Source organism: Saimiri boliviensis, chromosome 6 (assembly GCF_048565385.1).
Source record: "Saimiri boliviensis isolate mSaiBol1 chromosome 6, mSaiBol1.pri, whole genome shotgun sequence".
Lineage (NCBI taxonomy): Eukaryota > Metazoa > Chordata > Mammalia > Primates > Cebidae > Saimiri > Saimiri boliviensis.
In genome coordinates this window covers 125088741-125111275 of record NC_133454.1, presented here as the reverse complement: position 1 = coordinate 125111275, position 22535 = coordinate 125088741, and the positions used below count along the sequence as shown (strand labels likewise).

The following is a 22535-nucleotide window of genomic DNA, read 5'->3' as shown; positions in this document are numbered from 1 at the left end:
GCCCCACATCCTTCACCCCTCTGTGTATCTGTACACCCCAGCTTGGCCGCCTGTTCTATCCTGTACCCATTCCCAGGTAGAAAAAGAAACTGCCAACCAAAATCAAAAATAGTGTTATTAATTCTGATGTCTCCGAAGCACAAAAAAAAAAAAAAAAAAAAAGACCAAAAAAAAAAAAAAAAAAAAAGAAAGAAAGAAAAGAAACCAAGAAACCACCCTTCCCACACTTCAGGGCCCAGGTCCAGGCCAAGGGGACCACTCCTGCAGGCAGTGCAGGCCCAGGGGCTGAGGTGGTACTGGCCACGGGCTCCAAGTGGGACCAGCCCATGGTTTGGCTCTTAGGGCCTGGCTGGGAGGCTGCCTGCCTCCATCTGGGGAGCCCAGGCCCCAGACTGGGGATGAGAGAGATCAGGGGTCAAGGTCAGAGGTATGGGTCATTCAGTTTTGGTTCTCTGGCCAAGGCAGCCAGAGGTCAGGGTTCAGACGTGGAGGTCAAAGCCACTCAATTCTGTGGTCCAGCAGAGAGGGCCAGAGGCAGCAGAGCAGGTCCACTACTGAGTCCTAACAGGAGGTCCAGTGGGTGCCAGGTGGCTCAGTACTGGTGTTCCAGCAGGGGCTGGGCTGCCGGGCTTTCCCGCTCCTCAGTATGGGCAGGCCAGTCGCCCGGGGCGCCTGTAGGTGTGCCACTCTCAGGGGCACTGCTGTCCAAGCAAGGAATGTCCTGGGCAACTCTGGGGGGTGAGGCCTCGGTGCTGACATCCGGGCTGAGGCTGAGGCTGAGGCTGAGGCTGAGGTCTAGAGGCGCCTGGGGGAGGGGAGAGAGGTTGGCAGGCGAGCAGGCCTGAGCCTTCTGGGACCCAGCCCTCCCACAGGCGCCTTACCTGAGATTTGGGGGTACCTCCTTTGGGGCTCCCTGAGGCTGGCTCCCCATCGGATCCTCCCAGGCCCTTCCGGCCCCCCAGGCTCCACTTCCCACTAGGACCCTCAGAACCGAGGAGACCAGGACCAGGGGGCCGTGAAGTCCGGGGACCCTCTGTGGGGGTAGGCGATGCAGGGGGGGGTCCAGGGAGCCGAGGGGGAGGCCACTGCAGCAGAGGAGGGGGGCGCCCATCACCAGAGCCACTCAGGGAGGGCCGAGGCCCCCAGCCAGGGCCTGGTGGGAGGGGTTGGTCACCATTGCCTGTAGGAGACAGATAAGACAGCAGAGACCTCAGCTGGGCTATACTCCTCGCCCACGGGTTCAGCCCAGCCTCGCCCCTCACCTGCCATGTTCTCAGGCGTGGGGTGTGTAACAGGGGGGTTATTGCTGAGGGAGGTCAGGCCACCGCCCCCACTACAGTCTGAGTCATCCACGTTCCCGCCACTATTGCAGCCAGCGCCACAGCCCTTGTGAAGCCTGGGGATGGGAGAGGTAGAAAAGAGATCAGGAGGGACACGGCTGAGGCCAGAGGCCTCACAGCACGAGTCCTCAGCCCCAGGACAAATCAACACCTCCGAGCCCCAGGATCCTCCCCTGGAAGAGGCTGCCACATACTTTGGAGGGTCTTTCGAGGGGCGCTATCAACAGTACTTAACGGCTAAAGGCCACTGTCAGCTCTGGGGGTAAGGTGACATCCAGGAGGGACAGGTCAACTCTGGAAGTGGGTCATCTCCCGGGATTCCAGCCCTGGCTCCGGCACATTCTCCCTCTGAGACCCACGAGGCAGGTGCTGTACCTCGGCTTCCTCCCATGCCATATGTCACCCCTTCCCGGGGCCTCACCTCTCCCAGCTGCGCAGGAGCCAGCGGGCAATGGCACCCAGGCTGATGGGGCCACCCCACAGCGCCCGCAGCTGGGGGTGGCTGCCAGCCAGTGAGGTGGTGAGAGGTGACACATAGATGGGGTAGCCCAGCGGCTGGTCACAGGAGGAGTTGATCATGTTTCGAAGCGCCTGCTTGGCATTCTGGATGCTGCCACGCTCAGGGTTTCGGTTGCGCAGGAACACCAGCTCCTGCTGCTGCCCCGCCCACAGGCCACGCACGCATTCCCGGTTCACCTGAGGGCCACACGCCAGGGTCAGTGGGCAGCCCAAGGGAAGCTGGGGGCAGGGCTCAGGGCACGTGGGGCTAGCCCCACCTTGATGACTCGGAAGCTGAGGTGGCGCCGGTTGAGCATGATGATCTTGTACTCATCCGAGGCATCGTCCAGGACATGGCGCAGCGCCAGCAAGGAGGGCGTGTTGCTGAGGATGGCACTGCGCCAGGCCGGGTCACCCTCATGCGAGATGACCAGCCGCTCCTCGTTGGCTGCAATGGCATCGTATAGGGCTGCCGGCTCCTCATACTCATCTGGGGACGTGAAGTGGTCCTGGTGGGGAAAATGGGGGTACTGGGGTCCGTGGCCCTGCCCTGGAGAAAGGCTTCATCCACCACCCGCCCATGCTGCTGCGCACACCCCTCCCGACCTGGTGAAGCTTGAGGGCCATGCGAACCCCAGGTGCCACAACGCGGTGAAGCAGGTCCATGTCAGCAAAGACCCACTCGTCACGTGGGGAGGTGATGCGAAAGTCCCCCTTGAACAGGGCGTGTAGGCCGTAGAGGAAGGGCTCCAGGCTAAGCGGGAGGAAGATCAGGGAGAGGAGAGAGAGGGGTGTGGAGGACCCAGGGGTAAGGCTTCAGAGTGATCCAAGCAGAGGCCTTTCCTCACGCTGGGCCTCAGTTTCCCCATCCTGACAAAGAGGCCAATCTCTGCCCATGTCTCTCACAGAGCATTGAGGAGCAGGCAAGGTTGTGACCGAGAAGTGCCCTGCCCGTGGGAGAACTATCCCAACAGGAAGGACCACCGTAGTTTCTGCGGCCTCTGCGGCCAGAGACTACAGAGCTCCGGGTGCAAGAGGTGGGGTGGGGACGGCAGTAGCCCCAGCACGACCCCTGAGCACTCACCTTGCAGACATGCTGTGAGACGCCGTCCCTAGCGCCCGGCGGCCCAGCACACACAGGCCAAAACACAGCGTGACCAGCGGGGAGTTCCAGTCCTGCTCCACAGGCTGTGGCATAAGGACCCCCGTCCCAACTCAGACCTGGGACAGGGAACTTGGGGTGGGGGCTGGGGTGCAGGCCAAGGGAGGCTCAGGGTGAGAGGAAACCAAATGGGGAGCAGTGGAGTGGGGAAGCCCAGGTCCCACAGCCCCACGTGTCAGCCACGGGTGATGGAGCCTGACCTGGCTGCGCCGGGAGGCGCAGTACTGGATCCACTCGAGGTGAACTGCGCAGAAGGAGGGCAGCGAGAGGCCAGACAGGCGGAGGTCGTAGTCCTCGTCCACACTCAGTGAGAAGGTGGGATCTGAGTCGGCATAGCCGGGCGCACGCACAGGCCGCAGGGCTGCCGAGATACCCTCATGGTTGAGCCACGCCTCCAGCTTTGGTGAGCGGCTCACGTAGTAGATGATGCTCTAGGAGAGGAGTGGCAGGCGTCAGGCCGGGATCCCCACCCTGCCTACTGGAGGAGACGGCATCGAGGCTCACAGGCTCCTCCCCCAGACTGAGCTATGTCTACTTTCTGGGGCGCCCTGCTCCTACAGCTGCTGTCTCAGTTCTCAAGAGCAACCAGGCAAGTTGGCTCCTTCCCCTAGGCCAGAGAGGAGGAGCGACAAAGCCGCCAGGAAGTAACCACTTACAGAGCGGGAAGTCCCATGCCGAGGCCAGCACTCTCTGCCTGCCTCTGCCCTAGGATATGCCCCGTTTATATAGAAAACTGAGGCTCAGGCAGATGGCAGCCCCAGAAGAGTACAAGATCATCATGCTCAACATGCACCACCTCAGCTTCCAAGTCATCGACTTAGGGCTGGTCCCACCTGCCCTGAACCCTGTCCCTCACCTGCCTGGGGCCAGCACCCTGACGCTGGGGTGTGGCCCTCAGGTGAACCTTCAGTGCCTGTGCAGCCTGTGGGCTGGTGTTCCTGCACAAACAGAACTTGGAGCACAGCAGCATCCAGACATCGCGTGGGCGGGGCGGGGGCAGTGGGGGCGGCACAGACTGAACTGCAATCTGAACCCTTTATCTTCTCCACCATGACATTATGGGATCCATCTCAGGGCCGAAAGGGAAGGCTGAATAGTGGGTCTGCCTCCGAGCACCTGGATCACAGGTCCCTTTAGGCAGCTGAAGCATGACAGCCATCAGGCCTCTCCTCAGAAAGAAGCCACAGACACATCTGGTACCCAAAGCTGGGGGCTCCTGGACCTCTTGTTAAAGAGGCCCTGTCAGTTTTAAGCATCTGTTTGGACAAACATACAGGAGCTTTGGAAGGCAGGTAGCTGGCATGGCCAGGATGCACAGGCTGGTTACGGCTGGCAGGGCAGCCAGTGAGGTCACAGAGGTTCCATGTGCCATCCCAAGATGGAGCAAGTGGGGCAGGCCCTTGGCCAGGACAGACCCGAGGGACTGACCTTCTTGCCCATAGCTCGCCTCTATAATCCAGGCACCACCAGCGCTGCTAAAGACTCAGAAAAGCAAAGCTTCGGCTAGGCACGGTGGCTCACACCTATAATCTCAGCACTTCAGGAGGCTGAGATGGGAGGATCACTTGAACCCAAGAGTTCAAGACCAGCCTGGGCAATATGGCAAAACCCCATCTCTACAAAAAAATACAAAAATTAGCCAGGTGTGGTGGTGCACACCTGTAGTCCCAGCTACCTGGGAGGCTGAGATGGGAGGATTGCTTGAACCCAGGAGGCAGACATTGCAAGTGAGCCCATATGGCACCACTGCCTTCCGGCGAGGGTGACAGAATGAGACCTTGTCTCAAAAAAAAAAAAAAGAAAAAGAAAAAGGGAACGCTTCAGGGACGGGGGAGGAGCTGGCCTGGTACATATCAGGTGCTTGGTTAGCCTTCATCAGCACCATCATTTTCTCTGACACGGCTCTGCCTGTGAGCGCTCACTGCGAGCTGGGCTCTGCCCAAGGTGCTTCCTGGGAAGCGCTGCCCGGATTCCATTCAGCCTCACCACAGTGCCTTTCCCTGCTCTCAGGGTCTTTCCCAGCTGCATGAGCCAATCTGAGAGCCCAGCAACTCCCATGGGAAGGGCAAAGCTCAAGGGAGGGGTTCTGCCCTGTCTGGCCCACCTAGAAGGCTGCAAAGGACCTATCCCCGCAGCTGGGACACTGCCCTCGATGCACCAGGCTCCCTGGCATACCCACCTCCCCCCAGCCCCACCCACAGCAGCCCCGACTTGTCCTTCCAAGCTGCACTCTCAGTCCACATCCTCAGTGGAGCCTCCGCAGGTCCTCCAGGCATCTTCACCACACCCAAATTCTGCCCAGCCTTTTAAGGGAGCCTTAGATGTGGCAAGTTGGCTTCCCCATGGGACAAGAGACCTGGCGGGGCGCATCTTAACCTGCCGGCCCTGGCCTGGCAGACCAGCAGGCTGACCTGGGCAAGACAGGACCAGAAGGTCGAGTGGGCCATGACCACTGGGTGACCTGGGGCTGGGAATGTCCCTCTCTAGACTCAGCCTCCTTATTTTTTATTTTTTGAGACAGAGTTTCGCTCTTGTTACCCAGGCTGGGGTGCAATGGCACGATCTCGGCTCACTGCAACCTCCGCCTTCTGGATTCAGGCAATTCTCCTGCCTCAGCCTCCTGAGTAGCTGGGATTACAGGCACGCGCCACCACACCCAGCTAGTTTTTTGTATTTTTAGTAGAGACGGGGTTTCACCGTGTTGACCAGGATGGTCTCGATCTCTTGACCTTGTGATCCACCCGCCTCAGCCTCCCAAAGTGCTGGGATCACAGGCGTGAGCCACCATGCCCGGCTTCAGCCTCCTTCTTGATAAAAGGGAGATGGTCTCACAAATCCTTGCCTAGGAGTAGCTAAGAAGGCAGAAGGAACGACAAAAAAAATGACAGCTCTTCCGAAGTGAGGCGTGGACACGATTTCCTTTGGAGACAAAAAGACAGCCAGGGCTGCATGAGACTACCCCGGAGAGGGCCTAGGTGGCAGGCTCACCCAGGCCCCAAAAGGCCACCCTCACAGCCCAACACAGGGAGCTCCGGGGCAGACCCTGAGAACATGTGGGAGTTTGGACTGTGATCAGCAACTCACCCCACTCCAAGGACCTTATTCTGGGCACCACCACAAAGCCTCAAAATTTCTTTTTTTTCCCCCCGAGACAGAGTCTCGCTCTGTTGCCCAGCCTCAAGTACAGTAGCATGATCTCGGCTCACTGCAACCTCTGCCTTCTGGGTTCAAGCGATTCTCCTGCCTCAGACTCCCGAGTAGCTGGGACTACAGGTGCCCATCACAAAGACCAGCTAATTTTTTTTTAATTTTTAGTAGAGATGGGGTTTTACCACATTGGCCAGGCTGGTCTCAAACTCCTGACCTCAAGTGATCCACCCACCTTGGCCTTCCAAAGCGCTGGGATTACAGGTGTCAGCCTCAACATTTCTGCCATCTCACAGAACTGCAATAACCCCCACTTTTCAAGGGATAAGCTGAGGCACACAAGGGAGGAGCCATTCTAGGCTGATCAGAACCCCCATCCCAGGATTCCTTATGCACCCCACATTGCCTCACCAACCCCCACCACCTCCAAGAGGTCTCAAGATCCTCAGGCCTGGCTCAGGTTGAGGCAGGAAAGCTCTGTGGCTCAGAAGGCCAGCCTGGGTTCAAAGCCTGGTTTGGCCACTTTCTTCAGGTTCTAGAACCTTTGCAAGCCAACTTCCACATCTGTAAGATAGCAGGGCCCCTCTCAAAGGGTGGAAGACTCTACCCAGCTCAGGAGAGATGCCCAGCGCAGGGCCCACCCACGGTAAACACTACTGCTCAGGAAGCCGCTCCCGTGAGATCATTAACACAACCACAGTTAGTTTCGCCACTGCTCGGTGCTGAGTGAGCCAGGGCAGGGGACTGGTGGTTTCAAAGACCGGCTTCCACAACTGTCCACCTGTCCCAGACGCACTGCCCAAGGCAAGCCTTCCTTGCCCTGGGCCCCTATCATCAGAACCACATGGGCACAGAGGCCCCTGCTACCTGAGGTCTGGGAGTGGTACCTTGGGGGACACTTAGAAACTGAGGCCTCAGCTTCCCTTGGCCAAAACAGGCTCCCGACAACTCAGAAGCGGGTAACGGGGTCTCCTGCATCGAGCGCTCACCCTCCGGCTGTGCCGCCCAGCCGCGCCTGCCCACCGTACCTTCACGTAGTAGGTGATGAGGATCTTGCGGAGGTCGAAAACCTGCAGCATGGAGGCGGCGTTGTTGTCACTGATGCTGTAGCCCTCCAGCACGTACTTGCTGGCTGTCACCTCCCAGGCCAGCCAGCGCTGCCCAAAGGCAGCATTGAAGGACAGGACCCGAGGCAGGTGGCCGGGCTCGCAGCAGCAACAGCCCTCGTCCTCCTCCACACCCTCCGTGATGGCCTCCACCTCGCGCTGCTGGCAGTAAGTGCCTGCAGGAGAGGAGTGTGCAGTCAGGGGCAGCCAGGAGACTCCCTAACCTGCCCTGTCCTGGGAAAGTGACCAACATGGCATTAGAGACCTGCTGCCATTCAGCCCCCTGGTGCCAGGGGAGTCAACCTTATTGGATGAAAGGATTCATCAAGGAGCGCCTGCCTTTCTCCTCCTAGCGCCCAGCATCAAAGGGTAGGGCAGGAGGGGGCGGGGACACAGGGTCTGGCCCCTCTCTACTCTTGGGGCGTCCAACACACACATCTTCCTGAGAGGAAGGGGCTGGCTCACTCACAGCACCCAACCTGTGGGCCGAGCCTAGAACCCCAGAAAAGGCTGGGGAAGCTGGTGTTGAGAACCCAGACCTCCAGGCGCCGGTCCTCACTGCAGCAACCTGTAGAGTCACTGGGACCTAAAGACAGGCGACGTGCAGGTTTGGCCAAGAGACCCCGTCACCTCATTGCTCAGATTGGGAAACGCAGGCCCTGGGAGGAGGAGTGCCTTGCCCAAGGCCACTTGCCAGCCCTGGCAGAGCTGGACTGGACCTTGCTCCGACGTGCCATCGAACGCAGCGCCCGTGTCAGGCCCAAGCCGCGCCTGCCTACCCGGGCCTAGTCCTGAGGCTCACCCCGGAACTCAAGGCCACGCAGCTGGAAGGTGACAAGGCCATTGCCAACCTCGATGAGGTGTACCAGGGCGTTGAGGTAGTCGGAGGCCAGGACGAAGCAGTCGCCAGGGCCATAGTTGCCCCAGCGGCCCAGTGCCAGGTCCCCACAAAGCATGTGCTGCAGAGAACGCGTCAAGTGCTCATAGAAGATGGAGTTGAGGTTATTGTCATCAGCGCCTAGGACCCAGGACAGACAGGCAAATGGACGAAATGACAAGTTAGCTAACTTGTCTCCCGCCCCAGGGAGGCCCTGCTCTAAAGCCCCTCAGATGGCTGGGTACACACCAGGGTTCCGGTCCAGCTGTGTGACTAGGCGGGTGTTGGAATGATCCACGCGTTTAGTGCTGTTCAGAGAGAGAACAACAAGGTGGTCAGCCAAGAAGGCAAAGAAAGGGTGCTCCCTGCTCATGCTCTCCCTGCGCCCCAAAGCCAATGCCATCCATGATGGCCTCGTTACACGGGCAGATGAGGAGACTGAGGCTCAGGGACATGAAGGGACTTGCACAGGACAAATAGCCAGGAAGCAGGGAGGCTGGGCTCACCCTGGGGCCCCACTGCCCCCAAACTGTGAGCCTGAGACCTTGGCCTGGCGCAGGCCCTGCCCTCTGCTCTACCCACACCCTCCCACACCTGCTGCAGTCCCTCTGTGGATGGCCTCCAGCTTGGGCTCCACACCCCTGCCTTCCTGCCCTGCTGAGCATGCTCCTGCCTCCTGTGAGACTCACTTGTAGTCGCGTTCCCAGAACTTGAGGGGCCGAGCATAGGACATGATGAAGACTGCACTGCCCAGCAGCGGGTTGAGCGGCGTGGAGAAGAGCCCCGAGAGCAGGGCCTGGACGAACAGCATGGCCGAGTCTGAGCCACAGTCAAGGAGATGGCAGGCGGCAGGACCTCCTGACCCCCCACCACCTCCACTGCACCATGCCACAGCCCTCCCTGCCCACCCCCACCCAAACACAAGCCGGATACGGGGCACGGCAAAGGGCTGGGCAAAGGCGTGGAAAGCCGAGCCCCAGGTGATCTGCCAGGGTGCGATGTAGGTCAGCACGAAACGTAGCTTGTACAGCAGGTCCCACAGCTGGCAGGGCCGGCAGGGAGAGGAAGAAGGCATGCACGGTCACTCATGGAAGCCCCCTCAGATGCCAGGCCCCCATTCAGAGGCTTGGGTTATGGCCCACTGGGGCCAAGCTTAAGATCACTGCCAGCCCTTGTTTTCTGGACATGGCTCAAGGCTCCTGATACCAGTTGCAACCCCTGCCGGAGCTCTAAAGGAGTAGTAGCGATTTAGTTCACACAACTACCCTGGGAGCTTCTTATTCCTACTGCTGGCCCCATTTCACAGATGGGAAAGTTGAGGTTCAGAGAAGATAGAGACAGTAAATGACTTCCTTGGGTCACACCACTAGGTCACTAGTGAGGCTGGAGCTGGACTATGGTACTGAAAGTCAGGGACAGTCACAGGCTCTGCCCTCAGAGGGTATGCAGTGTGGACACCCGACATCCTCAGCCAGGCCAGAAAGCAAGAACAGAACGTCCAAGTGAGGGAGAAAAAGCCTCAGGCCTGCCTGGGGTTCCAGGCACCACCGCTGGCCTCCAGTAGAGTGCAGGAGAACGGTCCTTAGTTCAAAGTGACCCCCAAAGCCCTGGCAATGCCACAGCCCGGCAGAGCACCTATACAGCTCAGGCCCTCGGGGCTTCCAAGACTCAGCTCTGACTGCTCTGGATCCAGGGTGGCAAAGGGGCACGGAACTCAGAGGATTGCCTCCAGGACAAGTCTAGGTCCTGCCTACCCCAACCATTTTGGAGGAGGTGGCCGTGGGGTCAGACAGGCCTGGGTTCAAATCCTGGCTGACCACCAATTCCCAGGAAGACTGAGGCAAGTCGCTCTACCTCCTTCAGCCTCAGTCTCCTCTCTGTAGGGGCAGAAGTAACCTCTTCCTTGAGAAACTGCTGCAAAGGCCCCTGGGCCTGATATAGAGTGGTGGCCACAGGGCCTCAGGAAATTCTCTTCCCATCCAGGCAGAAGTCGGCTCAGCTCCCATTGGGCAGCCTGGTGTCCTCACCTTGCTGCAAAGCAGGGACATGAGGAAGTAGTCAAGCAGAAAGCCCTGGGAGAGGCGCGGGTAGTCGAAGTGGAAGAGCAGGACGGTGAAGGCCAGCGTCAGGTACTGCTGGGGTGGGCAGCAGAAGGCCGAGCGCAGTAGCTTCAGCCCAGCCACAGTCATCAGCAGGGCCCGGCAGCTGCAGGTGAGGGGCAGGCATCGGGTGCTCAGTGGGGGACGGGGACAGTGGGTCCCGGTGTCCCATCCCTCCCCTGCCCTGGCCTAAGGGCAACCCCAGGCCTCTGCTCTACTAGGCTGGCCCCTGCTCTTTTGGGCCCGTGACTTAGTCTCTGCTCGTCTCGGGGGAGGGGGGGTGTGGGGGGAACACATTTGCTTTCAAAGAGGCAACCACTTCACCGGACGGTGTGTCAGGAGCTGGGGTCCTGCTTCAGCTTGCTGAGCAACCTTAAACCTGACTCATTCCCTCTCCGGGCCGCAGTTTCCCCGTGGAGCAAAAGGGAATGTGGATGACAGGACCGTCAAGGGAGGGGTGGTCCTCACTAGAGGCAGTACTTGTCCGGGTGGCTGACGACCGTGTGGGCGTCCACCGTGAGGGCATTGAGCACCACGGCGGGGTAGATGAGGTACTTCTCTACGCACTGCAGGCCGGCGTACAGCTTCTCAAACCACATCACCTGGGCGGCACCTGAGGACAGGCCAGGACTGTTGGCCAGCACCTGGCTGCCACACGGCCACCTTCCCTGAGGAAGTCCTTCCCTAGGAGGGCCGGCGAACCACAGGCTGCGCTGTCCTGGGTCCTCAGAGACTCCGCGGGGGAGGGGCTGATCGGTAGCAACTCAAATGAGAGCAACGAGCCCCCAGAGGGCAAGGGCTCCACATGCCACTTAGCACATCGAGGCTTACTCTGTGGTGGGCGCTCTGCCCTGTTTTGCTGTCTGTGAAAACATGGCCAATGAGGAAATCACAAATGCCCACGTACAGCAGGCTGGCTAGGGCCCGAGTGCACGGTGGGCCTGCATGCTGGGCCCTTCTAAAGGGCACCCCTCGGCTCACGTCGGCAAAATCTTCTGCTGTTTTAAGAAAAACAAGGAACAGCCGGGCACGGTGGCTCATGCCTGTAATCCCAGTACTTCGGGAGGCCAAGGTGGGCAGATGGAGACCATCCCGGCCAACGTGTGAAACCCCGTCTCTATTAAAAATACAAAAATTAGCTGGACATTATGGCAGGTGCCTGTAGTCCCAGCTCCTCAGGAGGCTAAGGCAGGAGAATCGCTTGAACCCAGGAAACAGAGGTTGCAAAAAAACAAAAAAGAAAACAAGAATAATGAATTCTCATATCACAAATTGAGACACTAAAATACAGACTCCAGGATTTTTTAAAAACCATTACGCAGCTCAGTGAAAATGTGCTCCAGGCAGATCTGGGCCACTGGCGACCAGTGTTTACTTCTGGACAAGAGATCCCTTCAGGGCCCTGGAGTTCTGATTCTTCCATTTCCTCACAGACAGCAAGGAAGGCAGGACTAGGGAAACGCAGGCAAGGTAAGGGCACAGGAGGGCACAGGGAGAAGAGTGGGCAGAGAGCGAAGCCGGGCAGTGGGGACACAGAGGCCAGGGAGAGTGCAGAAAGGGTAGTGTGGGCAGCGGGTGCCCCCTGCTGGCACTCCTAAGCAAAGAGGACCACAGCTCCCACCAGCCAGGCTGCAGCCCGAACCACTGTCCAGGCCAGGCCATCAGGGGCAGGCACTCACCACGCACTTCGTACTGGCTGTACTCCAGTGGCTTCAGCACAGGCTGTGACAGGCAGAACCAGGGCAGCTGTTTGCGGAGTTGTGGCAGCAGGTAATGTGTGAAGAAGCCCACGGCCCCAGCCAGCGCATACAACACGAAACCCAGCACCGACTGCAGGAGGGAGAGGTCGAAGGCTCAGCTGATGGGAGCAGGCCAAGGGACCACAGAGGGCCACCTGGCACAGGCCGGGGAGGGGCTGCCCAGGGCCCTCCGATGGAACAGGCTCCCACCACGACCGCGAGAGGTGGCAGCCCATGCCACACAAACCTTCAGGGCAATGAAGACAGTGCTGGCGCTGATGGCGAAGGTGAGCACGGCAATCACCACACACATCACCAGATCGGAGTGCAGGACCTCACGCTGCAGGGCCAGGAGAGACACTCAGCTGCCCAGCGGCCCAGACTGGACACACCCCTCCTGGGACCCCCACCCTGCAGGACCCGCCACCGCCTCCCCACAGAACCACAACTCCTGGCCCCTTACCACCGACTGACGCATCTTGTCTGGCAGGGGGTCCGGGGGCTCGGCCCGGGCTGTCTCCAGGCTGCGCTCCTCTAGCTCAGAGAAGAGCTTGCTCCGGATCAGAGACCTGGGGGTGAGGAAGAGTCAGGAGGAGGATGCCCCTCCCTCCCCCCGGCCCCAGTCAGTCATGGGCACATGCACAGACCACAAACCCCTCCCATGCAGACACACACACACACCCAGAGCACACACACCAGGGCAAGCACAGGCACGTGCGAGCACCCACCAGAGCACGGTGGGGTCACTGCTCTGCCGGCTCAGGTGGTAGGACAGCGCCACCAGGAGGCCACAGAAGACCGAGAAGAGGACAGGGACGTGCTGCTCCGGCCATGGAGTCTGGGGAAAGAATCCATGCTGGTCAGGGGAGGTGAGGTAAGCACGGGACCCAGGGTCTCCCTGTGTGAGAAGCCACTGCAGAGCCCAGTTCACAGCCCCACACCCCAACCACCCCCACACACCGCAGCATGCCCCCACCCTGCAGGCCACCCTACCTTGATGGCCCCAAGGCAGAAGCCGTAGAGCAGGGCAGCGGCCAGCAGGCTGCGGAAGAGGCTGAAGACTGCAGTGAGCGGGCTGGTGGCAGCTGCGTGGTGGGAAGGAGTACAGCCCAGCTCCAACCTGCGGGTACCCCACCCTACCCCCGGCCCGGCTGCCCCTCAATTCCAAGGCTGGCCTGCCTGGGATGGCACCCCTAGTCCATTGTTCTCTGCTGCCCCCAGCCCCAAGTGGTCTTCAGAGCTTCCAGGATTCTCACATTTAAACGACTTGCCAGGGAAGGCGGGAGGGGTGAGAAGCAGGGGGAAGAGCAAAGAAAAGGGAGGGGAATGGGAGGGGGAGGGGAGGGGACAACAGGAGAAAGATGGGAAAGGGAGGGGTAAGGGACCCTTGAATCTGCAGTACAGATACAGGGGAAAGTTCCAGAAGGGTGGAGCTGCAGACCCAATCTGAGGGCCCTCCTGGGCCTCTACAGGGCCCTCCCTGAGCCACCTGCAGGCGTCCTACCTGTGCCCCCGAAGCCGTGCATATCTATTTGCTCCAGCAGGTACATGAGGCAGGTGTTGACCTGGGGCAGGAGGCCCAGGAGGAAGACGAAGGGGAAGCACAAGGTGAACACTGGCAGGGAGGGAACATGAAGACCCAGTCAGCCTGCTGGCCTCCCGCGGCCCATCACCGGGACTCACTCTCCTGGGCCACCACAGCCCTGCCCCATCCTCACCAGTGGCCACATCTCGGGCACAGAAGAAGAAGGAGGCGGAGAAGAGCGTGAGGCCGTAGAGGGAAACAGGTGGGAAGGGCTGAGCGGAGCCCAGGGTGTCCAGCAGCCAGATGAGCAGACAACAGATGCAGAAGTAGACGGGCCGGCTGTACGCGATCACCCAGTTGTGGCCCTGAGGGGTCAGCCCATGAGGAGCTGGGCCTCCCCCACAGGCCACGCCTCTGGCACATGCACACACTCACAGGCCCCAGGCCTGGCCCTGGGTCCAAGCTGGAGCGCCTGGCCGGGTAGGGGTGATGGGGGTGGTGAGGGAGCCCCAGCCCTCCATGCCCACCCTCCTCCCCACCTGGTCTCAGCCCCTGCCGTAGCCTCTTGGCCAGAGGCACTGCTCCATGGGTACTCACATGCATGGGGGATGCTGCATCAGGCTGGACACTCTGGAAGAGACAGGGCTATGTTGGCAACTAGAGCCGGTGCCCATGGGATGGTCAGAGGCCCCGGACCTGTTCAGCTCCACCACTGGGCAGTTATGAGTGACCAGGTCAGAACCGCAAACCGTCCTGAGCCTCAGTTTTCTTGCTTGTAAGAGAGCTGGCCGGCTCTGGGGAACCTTAGGCAAATTATCTACCTTTCAGCTTATACCCTCAAAACTGGAGTTGTGGGAAGGGCAATCTTGGGGAAAAGCTGGGCGGGGAGCAAACACAGGGAGCCCGGCCTGACCTTCAGCAGGGAGTACTGGCAGGAGGCGATGACCAGGCAGAATTGGAAGACCCAGATGTCGGTGAAGAAGCCCTTGAGCAGCAGCAGGTAGCCCAGGAAGGCCACGAGGCTGCTCAGGCCCACGCCGAAGACGTTCTCCAGCACCCCCCGCGTCCTGCAGGGACAGCCGGGTCAGGGCATGCCCGTCCTGCCTCACCTTCCAGTGGGGCAGTGGGGGAGATGGATCTAGCCCCAAAGGCCCATCGAGGGACCCCTCCCATGCCAGACCTTTGTCCTCTGAAGATGCAAACACCTGCTCCAGAGGCCATTCCACTGCTCCCTCCTTCCCAACTTTTGCTGGCCCTGGACACTGAGGCTCAAGGTGCCATCACTGCCATGATTCTCCCATCCCCAGCTGAGGCTGGGTTAACTGCATGTGGCTACATCATGCATGCTACCTCAGGCATGCCACACTATGCGCATGGGACCAGCACCCAATCACTGTCTAGAGAAGCCCAGAAGGACGACGAGCCACATGGACTCTAGGCCCCAGTTCTCTACAACAGACAACCAAAGTCATCTGACTTCTCTATCAGATTTTCTGGGACTCGGTGTCCCCTCTGAGAAATGGGAAAGGTGAGACAACTGGTCTGTGAGCTTTTCTAGGTTAGAGTACTCGATTTTCAAATCAACAGAAGCTAATAAAGAAAGCGAATAGGACGTGAGAATTTTTTCAGGACTTTGGGATAGACAGGGTAAACACAGCACAACCCACATGGCCACTCCCTTACACCCCAAATGAACCTAAGAAACCACCATGACAGACTCCAACCAACACCACGCCCTCAGCTGCCCGCAGTCAGCCTCTCTGCTTCCAGGACTGCCTCCACAGGTACAGAGTCTGGGGAGCCACGGTCCAGGGGCTTTCCAAGAATTGGGGTCCAAGGCTGTGGGACACTCACCGGTCCAGCAGAGCCAGCAGGGCGAGCCGCTCATAGCGCACAGAGGTCCATCGGCCAGGGAGAAGCCAGTACTTGTAGCTATGCTGGGCCCGAGGTGGCGCTTCTTCCATCAGTGTCTGCTCCTGGGATTCGTGCAGGGAGTCCTGGTCCAGCAGGTCAAACTGCAGTCCCCACAGCCGCGGCCATCAGCCCCACAACCCCCCACACAGTCTACTGTTACCCCCATTCAGCACACCAGCCTGGCTGACCATTTCCATCAGCACAGAAAGACTCTTCTAGCTGCCCCGGATCCCACGCGAACCCTTCATCCCAAGGGACTCCTCTTCTCTCCAGGCTCCCAAGACATGGCCCGATGGCCATCTAGAGTCACCAGCTCCCACGCCTGTCTTCCCCAGTAAGGCAGACTCTCCCACCTCTTCTGAGGCTCAGGGAAATCCACTTGACCTTTGGCACAAATGCTACGCTCCTCCCAGACACAGCCATTCACTGCCACTCTGATTACCCCATCGGAGAGTACATGTAGGGCTCAGCCTTGAGGACAGGCCTGGGTGCCAACACCAGCTCTGAGGCCCTCAGCACATGACTTGACCTCTCTCACTTCTTGTATGCTTCACTCAGCAAGCACTTGCAGGGCCCCAGCTATGGCCTGGCCCTGTGCTGGGCTCTGAGGATTAAATGGAGAGCCTGGGGCGCACAGCCCTTCCCACTGGAGGCGGCTGCTGGCGGTGCTTCCACTCCACATGGTTAGGAGGAACCAACCAGAAGGAGGCAGGTGGGAGCTTCTGGGGGCTACTCAGACTATCTGTGGCCTTGGGGTTCAGGCGCCAGGGACCCTTTTATGAACATTCTTTAAACTCTGAAATGATATTTTGCACATTCTTAGTGCTTCTGGTGTTAACAAATTAATGACATAAATTGACTATCAAATTGGGATGTCCTTAAGAGTGACATAGGACACCGTTAACGACTGCACTGAGACAGGAAGCATTAACAGAGCACTCCCGCAGCCACAGTGTACGCAGGGCGGCACTGTCACCATGTGGCCCCCGTTTGCCAACAGAACACTGCCGCTTTTGCAAGTATCATCGTTAACACCTATCGCCCCCGTTAACTGTGGGCCCCTCCAGAGTTAGGAATATATTCCAGAGACATTTGTAGAATAAGCAAACAAATGACTTCTCCAGCCATTCAGACCCAGAGCCTCTGCCAGCCATCAAACGTCAGGACAGACACAGTAGGGCCCCTGGAGCCCTCACTCAGCACAGCCCGTCCCTCTTGGGGCACCTGGGCAAGCTCTCTATACAGGCCAGGCTCAGTGGTCTGCCAACCTCGTCACGCCCCACTGGCACGGCCAGTCCCCAGCTGCTCCTCACCTCTGGGATCTCCAGGGGCACCCGGCGCACCTGCATGCCCTGTAGAACCACAGGCCTAGGCTGCAGCAGATTCAGGCCACCTGTGGCCTCAGGGACATCAGCTGAGTGGAAGCTGGAGGAATGTGAGTGGCGGTCCCTGTGAGAACGGCAGCCATTCAGGATGCGACCATGGGCAACGCCTGGGACTGGGTGGGGTGGAGCCAAAGGCCAGGCAGGTGGGGCTGTCTGTGAGCCAAGACCAACCGGGGCCCAAGGGACAGAAGCGGTGGGGTCAGGAGGAGGCAGATGGCAGAAGTGGCTCCTTCCCAGGCCCTGGCCCAAGTGTCGAGACTGTGCTCCCTCACCTTCCTCCTGCCAGCCAGCCCTGGGCCTCCTAGAAACTTCCTGCCTGGAGTGTCACAGAGCCAGGAACCCCAGGAATTCTGTCTTTTGCTGCTCCCCATCCTCCTCCTGCAAGTCTGAGCTGCCCCTGCCCAAGCCCAGATGGAAGAGAGAAAACTCCAGGCTCAGGGGAACTGCCCAGAGATGCAGGCCACCAAGACAATGGCCCGGGAGGCCAGGCTTGGGGACTCACCAGGCTCCGTTGGCTGCCTGCTCCCCTTGCTGCCCCACAGGGTTCTCGTAGCCACCTCCAGCCAAGCCAAAGGTGTAGGAGCGCCGCACACCTGGGGTAATTTGTGAGATGAGGCAATGTGTCTGGGACGGGAGCACCAAGGCCCGGCTCACGTGGGCACCAAACCCAGCAAGCAAGGTGGAGCCCTGTGCTGTGTACTGTGAGAGGGCAGCCCGACCTCTGGACAGGAAAGGGCCTACAGGTCAAGAGCCCCGGTACTGCAGTCACCTCCCCTGGGTTGAGATCTCCCCTCTAGCACAGGCTGAGCCTGTTTCCTCATTAGCAGAGAGAGACAACAGAGACACCATGCCTCAGAGAAGCTGCAAGGATGCTGTCTGGCAGTGGGGGCAGTGTACCAGCCACAGGGCCAAGTGAGCACCACTGCTGGGAGGACTCAGGCTGCTGGGGGAGGGCGGGGAGGCACCAGGCCGCTGGGCTTAGGGAAGACTCACCACTCTCATCGTAGAAATAGTGCACGGCACCCTCAGAGGTGTCATCAAAGGTGCAGGCCTCGTGCACATTGGCACCGGCCCGGGTGAGCAACAGTGAAGAGGCGAAATGCAGTGCAGAGGGCAGCGTCAGTGCCCGGGAGTGGGAGGCAGCCCGGCCCCGCTGAGCCTCCTGCAGGCTGCTGGAGAGGGCCAGCCCCAGGTCAGCTCCAGTTAGAGCCTGAGGCCCCCCCCACCCACCGCCCTCGATACCCCTTGGCCCAGCCAGCAGGGTGCTCACCTGGGCGGCGAGCCCATGATGGAGGCTGGAGGGGTGGGGTTGCTGCCCGCATTGTGGCGTCTCCGAATGGCCTGGGTCCGCCTCACACTGCTTGAGCGGTCCCTTCTGCCAGTCTCCTCGGCTGCTGCCCAGAGAGAGGTCCCAAGCATAAGTGACGGATGCTCAGACATGGCTGGGGGAGTCATGCTACAGACGGTGTTCCGGCAGGGAGCTAAAGGCCTAGTACCACCACGCCCTGGCTCTGGGGCCCAGTCAGGTCACACAGCCACATGCCTGTTTCCTCACTTGCAAACAAGGATGACACTGATCTGTCCTGCCCCACCCCACTGGTAGTAGGAAAATGAGCATGGATGATCAAAGTCCTCAGAGGACAGACTCAGGTGTTAACTACAGGATGTGGAGCCAGGCGGTGGAGCCCCACGTGTCAAAGAGGTTTGGAAAACAATGTCACTCATCACCGGGCCCATGTCCATCTGTTGCCTGCAACAGAGGCTGAGCCGACACTGACCAGGTCCACTCTTACAGGCTCTTTGCCCAAACCCAAGCCCGTAGTTCACCTCCCCCAGCCCCGGCCTCTGGAGCCAGCACTCACCTCCCCCCACAGCACCTTCCTCCTGCAGCTCCCCTCGCCAGCCAGGCTGGTTGGCAGCGGGTCCCCTTCGGGCCTCAGCAGGCAGCACAGCAGGCTCACCAGCGGCCTGCTCTTCCCCAACCTGGGCCTCCAACTCGGCCTTGGAGCCAGCCAGGGGGGGCCTCAGGACATCACCCCCAGCCCCATCCATGCTCAGCACCCGGGCATGTGTTTTAGCGCTGGCGGTGCTAGGCGTCCGCTGGGTCCCATATGGCCGCTTGGGGGGCACGGCAGTCCCCTCCTCAGCCCCATGGGGGGCCCTCCGCTTCCGGGCCCCCCCTGCTGCACCCCGGGAGCTCTCAGGGGAATAGCAGGAAGTAGAAGAGGAGCTATCAGTACTGTAGCGGCGCTGCGATCGGAGACTAGAGGCTGGGCTCAGTTCACTGCCCTCACTCGTATCTTCATCCTCAAAGAAGCCCCCACCTTCAAGCAAGGGCCGTCGAGGGGCACGGCCAGGTGGAGAGTGTCTTCGAAGGGGTGGCTGCCGTTTGCTAGGCCGCAGCAGGGCCAAGTCCTTGGGCCGCACAACCAGGAGCGTCTCAGCCGGGCCCGGTGGCGTCCCTGCTCCAATGACCGTGTCAAAGGAACGCAGCGTGTCATCTGAAGGGACCCCGGCGTCAGGTGAGGCAGGCAGCTCAGCCTCAGAGGGTGGGTCTGTGTCACTGCCCTCAGGGGCTTGCCCCCCTGGGGGGCTGTCCAGATGGGTGGAGTTAGTCTTCTCACTCTTGAAGCTGCTCAGCGTCTCCCTGTCAGTGCCACTGAAGCAGGAGTCTGAGGAGCCGGCTTTCTGGGGCGTGGGCTCCCCTGAGCCCCGCCGGTCAAGGGGCTGGTAGCCGCCTGCCCCCCTGCGTTGTTCCCGTCGACTGCTGGTCCTCACCAGGGCCCGGTCAGGCCGAGTCAGAGTCAGGAAGCTCTTGCTCAGCTCCTGGCTGAGGCTCCCCTTCAGCAGGGGGCTCATGGGAGTGTCAGCCATGCTGCTCCCACTCCAGGGCGCTCCATCTCCAGCCAGGGGAGAAGGCTCTGAAGAGTCTGTACTGGGAAGAGAGGGGTCCGGGACAGCCCCTGGAGGCGTCTGGGGAAGGTCTCCAACTGCCAGAAGAAAGGGAGACAGAAAATGAGAAAAGAATTTTCTGCAAGAAACTGGTGGTTAAGGGGGATCTTATGCCCTATACTTTCCCTGAGAGCCAGGCCAGAGCAGCACGCTGGGGAGGTCCCACAGAGAAGTACAGAGGAAACCCAGGATGAGACCAGAATGTAGGGGACTCGACGATGGAACAGCTGTTCTACCCCACAAGCCCGGGCCCGTCAGGCCCACGCACTCAGTTTCTCCTGCGAGCTGAGCTTTAGCATCTCTCGGTCGGCGGAGGTCACGATCACATTGTTGCTGCCCTGCTCCCGCACCAGCTCCTTGATGTCTGCAACCATGGCCCCAGAGGCATCAGCAGGACCTCCGGCACAGCATGCCAGCTCCAGCCCCCATTCCCCAGCACTGTGCCCCAACCCTGAAGACCAGCCACCTACCTCTTAGAGGCCCAGAGTCCTCCATTCGGGGAAGCAGCTCCTGAGTAGACAGAGAGAGGCGTGAAGGAGCAAACAAGGCAAGAAGTAGGCTCAGAATGTACCCACAACAGGGACTGGCTCACAGAGGAGCAGCGGGACAAGCTAAGGTCCAGGCCCACTCACCGAGACCTGGTTGAAACCAAACACGGAATGCTGGGAACTGCAGCGCACTGGGGGTGTGGAACTGACTTTCCGAAACACCGTCATCTCCACTCCGGGGTCCCTGGCGGTGAAAAAGAGCAGCAGCTTTGGGCTAACCTCCTCTCTGCACATGTTACTTTTTCCCATCTTTGTCACTGCTTCCTCTTCAGAAGTGACTTTACAATTCCAGGGCTAATACAGGACAAGTGCTCACATTCACTCAGAGACCCGACGTTCTCTAAGCGTCTACTCCACCCTGCAATGCTCAGGCCCAGGCAACAAAAATCCTCCATCCCCAGCACAAACCCTATCCCATCCACCTGGGCGGATTGCTGTCGCCCTGGGCAGGTTCTTCCTCCAGCTCCCCCATGGTAGTGCTTCGCTTCTCCACGATCTCGCCCTGGTCAAACATGGCATGCAGCCGATAGTTGACGGTCTTGATGGTAGCAAAGATGACAGCCACCACGAGGCAGTACACGCCGGCCACCATCAAGCTGGGAGGCAGGACCTGAAGATAAAAGCCAGATCCCTTTTCACAAAGCCTTGCCCCCACAGGATCTACCACCAGTCATGGCTGGCATTCACAGACTCACAAGAAGACTTCATCACCCCCTCCACACAACCAGTACACATATCTCGGCAAGGGGCTCTGTCTTCCGTTTAGCTGGATAAGGTTAAATGTGGGGCTCAAGGTCACTGGATCCAAGAAAGCAAGACTTTGGTCTCTTCCACACAGACCCAAACTCTGCAGTGATTCCTTTCTCCCCACATCCCAGAGCCCAGGGCACGGCCCGAATCCCTGCCAGGCTGCCCTCCCTCTCCCGGCTGGAGTTACAGGTGGCCGTGGCGTCTCACCATGTACAGCAAGAAGGGAAAGATGAGCAGGAAGATCCAGACATAGAGGTGGAAGCAGTTGGAGAAGGTGCTCTGGTGCGGGTCGAAGAACCAACCGCCGGTGAGCGAGGCCCACACCCCCTGGCGCAGGATCTGCAACACTTGCGACCCCATGGCCCCGCCGCTTCTGCGCGCGCCCCTCTCCCGGGACCCTCATGGGGGCGGCCCCCGGCCCATGCCCCGCCTGGCGCCCGAGGGCCCCGGGGCCCGGCCTCACGCTCACGCCATGGCCTCCCCCAGCGGGGGAGGGGGGGCTCGGCCGCGCGAGTGTGCGGGCAGGGGGCGGGGCCGGCCGGGACAGTCAGCAGTGCGAGGTCCGAGCGCGGGGGTGGGGCCGCATTAGGGGCGGGGTCCGGGTCCCCACCCCTGGCCCAGAACTGCTCCGCGGGGCCGGGCCGGCAGGCAGGCGCGGGGCACGGGCCGGGCACCCGTCGGCAGCATCCAGAGGTGGGCGTGGGGTGGGTGCTCCCAGGGTGCAGGCAACGGCTCCCTAGGCTCCGGGCCGGGGAGAACCCCGAGATCTGGGGTCCACTTCCGGGGTCGCAGGTCACTCGCTTGGGGCTCCGCGCTCGCCCGGCTTCTGCCGGTGCCGGCCCAAGGAGGAGGCCGGAAGAAGGATCCGCGAGCAGCCAGCTTGCAGTAGCGCATGCGCCCGACGGTTCCAATTGGGACCCGGAAAAGGAAAACTTGACGGCATGAATGCGCAGGCGCAGATAGGTGGCGGTGCTGTGAGATGTGAGGGATGCCCTTTGGGCCTGCACAGAATCTGGGACTAGAGCAAGTTCGTGTTTTGGCGGCGCATGCGCAGACTTAGGTGTTGCCAACCTCGGAGCGACGACTGGGCAGAACCAAAGAGACAGTTGAGTAGCCATTGGGTAATGGCAAAGTAATTGGCGCACAGCTCTCCCAATGAGTTATAGGAGGCGGGGAAAAGGTCGAGGCGTGGACTCCCCTAGTTGCAGCGAGAGTTGTGCGTTACTGAAGCACGCCCCTCTCGGTCCGCCCCTTTTAATGCTGGACCTCCTACTACGTCATGAACTTTCTGTTTCCCAGCAGTGTCTACTTCCGGGTCACAGCTCAGACCTAGGGAGCAGAGAACAACCTTCCGGAACAGGCGGGAATAGTCGAAATAGGATAGCGTCGTCTTTCTTAAAGTGACAGGCTCAAAGTAATTGGGGCAGCCTTATCTAGCGGTTGTGGGAGCGACTCAGCTATTCTGAATCCAATCCTGGGCAAAGTTCTGAACA

General features: G+C 60.0%; 1 protein-coding gene across 5 annotated transcripts; it reads right to left on the bottom strand.

Moving 5' to 3' along the window:
- Positions 1 to 97: 97 nt before the first annotated feature.
- PCNX3 (pecanex 3) lies at positions 98 to 22373 on the bottom strand. 5 transcript variants are annotated; one of them, XM_039470959.2, is made up of 35 exons: positions 21250 to 22373; positions 20715 to 20902; positions 20377 to 20476; positions 20215 to 20254; positions 20013 to 20108; positions 18655 to 19782; positions 18063 to 18186; positions 17786 to 17964; positions 17295 to 17385; positions 16721 to 16856; positions 15348 to 15508; positions 14407 to 14560; positions 14091 to 14123; positions 13687 to 13858; positions 13473 to 13583; positions 12962 to 13053; positions 12697 to 12806; positions 12432 to 12537; positions 12216 to 12308; positions 11909 to 12059; positions 10698 to 10842; positions 10158 to 10335; positions 9064 to 9172; positions 8820 to 8949; positions 8380 to 8438; positions 8056 to 8271; positions 7176 to 7429; positions 3201 to 3431; positions 2923 to 3026; positions 2445 to 2592; positions 2117 to 2347; positions 1762 to 2036; positions 1263 to 1396; positions 882 to 1180; positions 98 to 805 (listed from the first exon to the last, which is right to left on the bottom strand). In XM_039470959.2, exons 1-35 carry the CDS (start codon positions 21400 to 21402, stop codon positions 593 to 595), a joined length of 6144 nt encoding a protein of 2047 aa, XP_039326893.1. In that variant the 5' UTR covers positions 21403 to 22373; the 3' UTR covers positions 98 to 592. The 5 variants fall into 5 exon arrangements, with proteins under 5 accessions (XP_039326893.1, XP_010346625.2, XP_039326895.1 ...); XM_010348323.3 differs by having other exon boundaries at positions 15348 to 15490; XM_039470961.2 differs by having other exon boundaries at positions 15348 to 15469.
- Between the last annotated feature and the right edge of the window lie 162 nt (positions 22374 to 22535).